At 33.4% G+C, this 5,981-nt stretch overlaps 1 protein-coding gene across 2 annotated transcripts; it reads left to right on the forward strand.

Moving 5' to 3' along the window:
* The first annotated feature begins 365 nt into the window (after positions 1-365).
* LOC107955045 (eukaryotic translation initiation factor 1A) lies at positions 366-1,791 on the forward strand. Of its 2 annotated transcripts, none has more exons than XM_016890754.2 (2): positions 366-658; positions 1,114-1,791. In XM_016890754.2, exon 2 carries the CDS (start codon positions 1,126-1,128, stop codon positions 1,552-1,554), a length of 429 nt encoding a protein of 142 aa, XP_016746243.1. In that variant the 5' UTR covers positions 366-658; positions 1,114-1,125; the 3' UTR covers positions 1,555-1,791. The 2 variants fall into 2 exon arrangements, with proteins under 2 accessions (XP_016746243.1, XP_016746242.1); XM_016890753.2 differs by having other exon boundaries at positions 429-658; positions 1,109-1,791.
* The last annotated feature ends 4,190 nt before the right edge of the window (positions 1,792-5,981 follow it).

Genomic DNA, 5,981 nt, shown 5'->3' on the forward strand with positions numbered 1-5,981 from the left:
TCATAGTTAAACTCTTTAAACTCTCCCTGTAAAAGAGAACATTGGGTTATTATTTTAGAAAATTTTTAAAGATATTTCTCTAATTTACAATTTGACCCGAAAGTTTAGAGAAATAGCAAAATTACCCTACAGATAATTTTTGTGAAAATTTTTTTGATTCGAAGTGAGCCCACACTCGAACTTGAGGATAGCGAAGAAGACTACTTGGTCGAAGCATTCATCCTAGACAAATCGAAAATGTACAATTTTGATTAAGTGTTTATTATTTTAGATATCACAATCAAGATCTTATTTTGAAAAAAAATTAAAGTTTTATTTTTGTCTAAATTTATTTTCCCCTCTATCTTTCAAATCCATTTTTTTCTAACACAATCTAATTTTAAAAACATTGATAATATTCATGGATGGGCAAGAAGAAAACCCATGTCATAGATTTAGAGGGATAGAGAGAGAGACGCACAAAACTCGGGCGGGCTCAAATCAATTACCCAAGCCCAAGTTTTGAGTCTTGAACGTGATAGCCATATGTTAGCGGAATTCTTAAGCTAGGGTTTGGACTTTTTGGAATTTGTAGACAAAGAATCAAATTCCTTTCTCACAATTTCTATTTATCTTCTTCTTCTTCTTCTCTTTAGTCTTTTACGCTGCTGCCAGAAAGGTATTCATGTATTTTCTCTTTTTTTTGCTTCAAAATTTCATTAATCAATTGCAGTAATTTGATCTTGAATTTTCCTTTTTGTTGCTTTCTGAAAGTTTATCATTTAACGGTTGTGTCATGATGATTGAGTTTCTGTTTAATTTCTTGATTATATGTGAGTTTATCAAGTCTGATTCCAACTCCTAACTTTTCATAAGTTTTATATTTACTGGATTAATTTTCCCTAATTCCCTTTTTTTGTTTATCTCCTATTAAATAGAATATACAATTTCCCCCAATTTTTAGTGACCAACCTCGTTTAATTTTTATCATGATGTCAGAATTATTAAAATATCTCGTTTGTTTCGAGCATGATATGTTGATGTCAATATCTTCCATTGTGATGATGTTGTGCTTTTTGGCGCTTGTAAAATGACTTGTTTTTTTTTTCTTTTTGGGCTTTTGGCACAGTATAGCTAGAAGAAACCATGCCGAAGAACAAGGGAAAGGGAGGAAAGAACAGGAAGAGAGGAAAGAATGAAGCTGACGATGAGAAGCGTGAACTTGTGTTCAAGGAAGACGGGCAAGAGTATGCCCAAGTGCTTCGTATGCTAGGCAATGGCCGGTGTGAAGCCATGTGCATAGATGGTACTAAGCGCCTTTGCCATATCCGAGGAAAGATGCACAAGAAGGTTTGGATTGCAGCTGGTGATATAATTCTTGTCGGGCTTCGCGACTATCAGGATGACAAGGCTGATGTGATCCTTAAGTACATGCCCGATGAAGCAAGGCTCTTAAAGGCATACGGTGAGCTTCCAGAGAACACTCGTCTTAATGAAGGTATTGTCGATGAGGAAGATGAAGGAGGTGCAGATGATTACATTGAGTTCGAAGACGAAGATATCGATAAAATATAGGGTTATGGAGCTGGTTTTGTTTGAATGATTTGCTTGAATGTTGGAAGAGAGATATGGTGGATGCTGTTTAGAAGGCTACAATATGTGTGATTTCTCCCGTAAGGTATTTATATGTGCTGAATGTGTCAACTATTAGATATATGTTGTTACTTTTACTGAAACCTTGTTCCATATCTCAAATTTACTTTTGACAGAAATGATGAAAGTTTAAGCTTATTATGAGCTGTTTGATACAAATGTAAATGTTTTAAATGTGTGTTTGATAAAAGATGTTAGTGCTTCCACACAAATCCTGGTTTAAATACAGGCTTGGGTGAAGTAGGTTAGGATGCATAGATATGCATACCATAAGTTCTATATTCTCCTCAGCATCAATTTAAATAGTTTTTATCAATTAGAGTATTAGTTTAACTGGTATCGATATTAGAAGTCGTGGATTTAGACATGTAATGTCTTTATCAGCGGATTTAATTAGATAGGGATTTGGGAATTAATGATAGATTAGGAAATATTAAAGAATCATATAGTTTTAAATCTAAAGTAGATAACTTTGATTTAAAAAAAAAATTATGCACTGCTTTTTTCATAATGATTGGGGTTAAGGGTGATGAGGATGTGAGGGATTGAATTCAAAATCTTAAATGTGACACAAACAATGCTAAGAAACTTGCCAATATGCTAAAGATCTGTTGGTACGTTACAAATAAATTGTACCACTTATAATTAAAAATGTTGATATGTTCCTTAAAAATTTTTGATAAGTTTGGTTGGGTTTGGATTGGATTGGACTCATTCATGGTATCAATATCATAGTAGTTATTCAAATATAGTTTAGTTAGTAATATGAACTTCAAATTTTGCTATTCTCATTATATTGGTTTATTTAGATTTATTTAAATTATTATTTTCATAAAAAATACAAATATTTTATTTTGGAGTTAATTGCACCCTTTTTCTAAATTAGTTTCTAACTTTAAAATATTCTAATTATGTTATAAAATATGATTTTTTGTTAAAGGGTCTGATTGGGCATCACATGGTAATTGGATGAAAGTGTAATTACTATGGTAATAATTACATTATCTTGTAATTACAAAGAATTGTAATTTCCTTGACGTTTTTGGTTGATAGAGTTTAATTATATTGTAATTTCTTATGTTAGGTATTTTATAATATATAACATGGACGCGTAAATAAGTTATGTTTATATTTTTTTGCCACAAATTTTTATAAATATAAGGTAAATTACACCAACAGTCATTCAACTTTGATGTAGCGGACAAAACAGTCACTTTGATTTTAATTCAGCCACTTAACTTTTGAAAACAAAAAAATCAATTACTAACGTTATCGAAAAGTGACAAATCAATCACCGATTAACATTTTCTGTCACAGGCTTAGTGGGATTGCTGACGTGGCTAGTTAACTAGTTGATGTGGCTAGTTAACTTGCTACGCTGGACGAGACAAAGTTGAGTGACTATTTTTTTTGTCCTTCCTTTTCCGTTTTTTAATAAATGACTCAATATTTTTACTTTTTGCGTAAATTGCCCAATATGTTTATGTTTCTTCTTCTCTATCCTAACAATCTCTATTTTCAAATGTGGTGATTTGCTTCTTCTTCACTAACACGGATATGTTCAACTTTAAAAAAAGAAAAGATGCAGTTTCCATTTTCCACGAAAGAGAGATGATTGTCAACTTTAAACATCATCATCATCCATTAACTATTGTGGGTCTAAACCTCACATGGGCATAACCAACAAGATGCGTTAGTTGACAAGTGAGTTATTTTTCAATACAAACCATATGTACCCAACAAAAGACTCACAATTAGATACCTACAAAACATCACCATGGTAGTAAGCTGATAAAAAAGTTTTAAGACAAAAGGTAATAAAGAAAACAAAAACCCCATACAGAAAAAGAAAATGGAAACAACAACAATAACAATAACACCGTTTTATCCCTAAACCATAGTAGATTCTAAGCCCAAAGTATCTGGTACGAAGAAGAAGAAGAAGAAGAAGAAGAAGAAGAAGAAGAAGAAGAAGAAGAAGAAGAAGAAGAAGAAGAATAAGAAGAAGAAGAAAAAGAAGAAGAAGAAATAAAGATGAACTAAGAAGAGATGAGATGGTGCATTTGGCTGGATATGGCGAAGAAAATCTCTCGACCGTTCTCATCTCCGGAATTGTTCTTTGTCAAGCTTGCCTCTTCGCCATCGCCGCGATCCACAACCTTTTTCTTTTCTTTTCTCAATTCCTAATTCAGTCACGGCTCTCAAATCTTGTAACACTCCTAACCTGCCTCTGTCGTCAGATTAGTGTTACGGAGCATTACAAATCAATCGAAAAACATTAATCGTTATAACATAAAATAAATTAATCTCATTCAAAACATATCAAACATAAGCATTTGGTCCCCAAATTGAGCCTTCGAGGCCCTAAAATTAGTTTAGGAGCTACTCAGGACTAATTTGAAAGAATTCAAAATTTTTAAGAAAAATATGCAAAAATTGAAAAACAGGGGTCACACGGCTGTGTGGCCAGGCCATGTGACATAACCCAGGCCGTGTAACATTCGAACAAAAGGGTTACATGATCGTGTCCCAGGTCGTGTTCTCACCTATGTATCTCACTGAATAGGGTCACACGGCCATGTGCTAGGTCATGTAACTCACTGACTTGAAACACTAAGAAATTTCAAATGACATACGATCGTGTCTCCAGACCATGTGTGTCACATGGTCGTGTGACAGCCCGTGTCCCAGGCCGTGTGATCCATAATTTGACCCTAAATTCATGCCATTTCAAGGCCAAATCATACCTAGCCGTCCATACCATTTGGGCATACATTCAAGGAGTTTATAACATCATTCACACACACCTAACATACGATTTCAATCATCCCAAATCATCAAACCAATATGCCATTCAAAGGCACCACAATTATACCAAAACATCATTTACCAAAGCAAGCCAATATTACCATATTCCAAGCATGCAAACCTAGTTCATTTAACCACTACATGATACCACAAAAGACCATTTCCAAACCATCACATACATACCAAAAGAGCCATATATACAAGCACTTAAAAGTGACCAAAATGACAAAACTTGGTAGGGCATTAAAGTTCATCAAACCAAACCTAAACTCCAAAGCATTTGCATACCAAAACATCTATTTCACATCCATGAACTACCATTACAAAAGACCTATACATGCCATTATTAACATTGGCCAAAATATTCAAAAACTACCGAAATGGTTGTTGGATAGTGTAATAGGTCTCTGACGAGTTTCTAACCAATCGAGCTTTCGATAGTCTATAAAACAAAGAAATGTAACTATGTAAGCAACCAGTGCTTAGTAAGCTTGTACAAACTTAAACATAACTTACCATTTCATTAGCACAATTCATAGTTTAAGCAAAAAATCATTACCAATGCCATAAGCTTAGTATAAACCTATACAACATCATCAACTCACAAGTTAGTGAACTTGTCCATGACACAAATGAATTCAACCATAAGATAAGTAGATTTCCATACATAAACACACCATTTAACTCATCAATGTTTTCATAAGATCATGATTCATCTCATTTGCATACGTACCTTTTTATTTCCTTTTCTTACCTGTTGAACCATCTAGAATTACATCGGATATTCGGGAATGCTCACACATAGTGTGTCTTTCCATATAATCGTAACCTCTCTTTTACATCAATGCTCACACGAGCTATAGAATAGGCCTGCTCATATGAGTTATGGGTTAGAATGTAAGCTACACGATGCTGCTCACACGAGTTGTGGAGAATCCGCAACAAATGCAGGACCTTAACCATCAGTTGGATATTCAAGACCAACACCCGAAACATGAAATCCCTAATGACATATCATTCGTATCCTAAGAATTCTTAAGGTTCAAACTGGATTTGTTATCTGTCAATTATTCGTACATCGATACATTTACAATTTCAAGGTTTGCAAAATAACCCTCGGGCTAGCTAGATTAAGCTAAAACGAACTTAGAAACATAAAAATCATTAAAAACGGGTTGAAAAACACATACCATGCAAAGAAATAGCTTGGCCGAATCAAACACTAAACAATGGAGTTCTTCCCCCTTAAAATCGGTTAAAGATGAAAAATAAAATATAATACATGCTTTAATTTCCTTTGTTGTAAGTTTAATTTCTAAATCACCATTTTAACCTCATTATTAACCAAAAATTTCATTAAAACATATCCATAAACATCCACTAATTCTTTAATTGGTATATTTATCATTCAAGTCCATTAACTTTCCTTTCCAAAGCCATGTAACCCTTTTAACTAATAGAATTCAACTTTTATACCTTTTACGATTTAGTCCTTTTTACTTAATTAATCATTCAAAAATCAAAATTTCTTATCGAAATTT

This window comes from Gossypium hirsutum, chromosome D07 (assembly GCF_007990345.1).
Source record: "Gossypium hirsutum isolate 1008001.06 chromosome D07, Gossypium_hirsutum_v2.1, whole genome shotgun sequence".
NCBI lineage: Eukaryota > Viridiplantae > Streptophyta > Magnoliopsida > Malvales > Malvaceae > Gossypium > Gossypium hirsutum.

Excerpts from the sequence above, each read along its gene's own strand:
- LOC107955045 (XM_016890754.2), top strand. The coding sequence starts at position 1,126 with ATGCCGAAGAACAAGGGAAAGGGAGGAAAGAACAGGAAGAGAGGAAAG.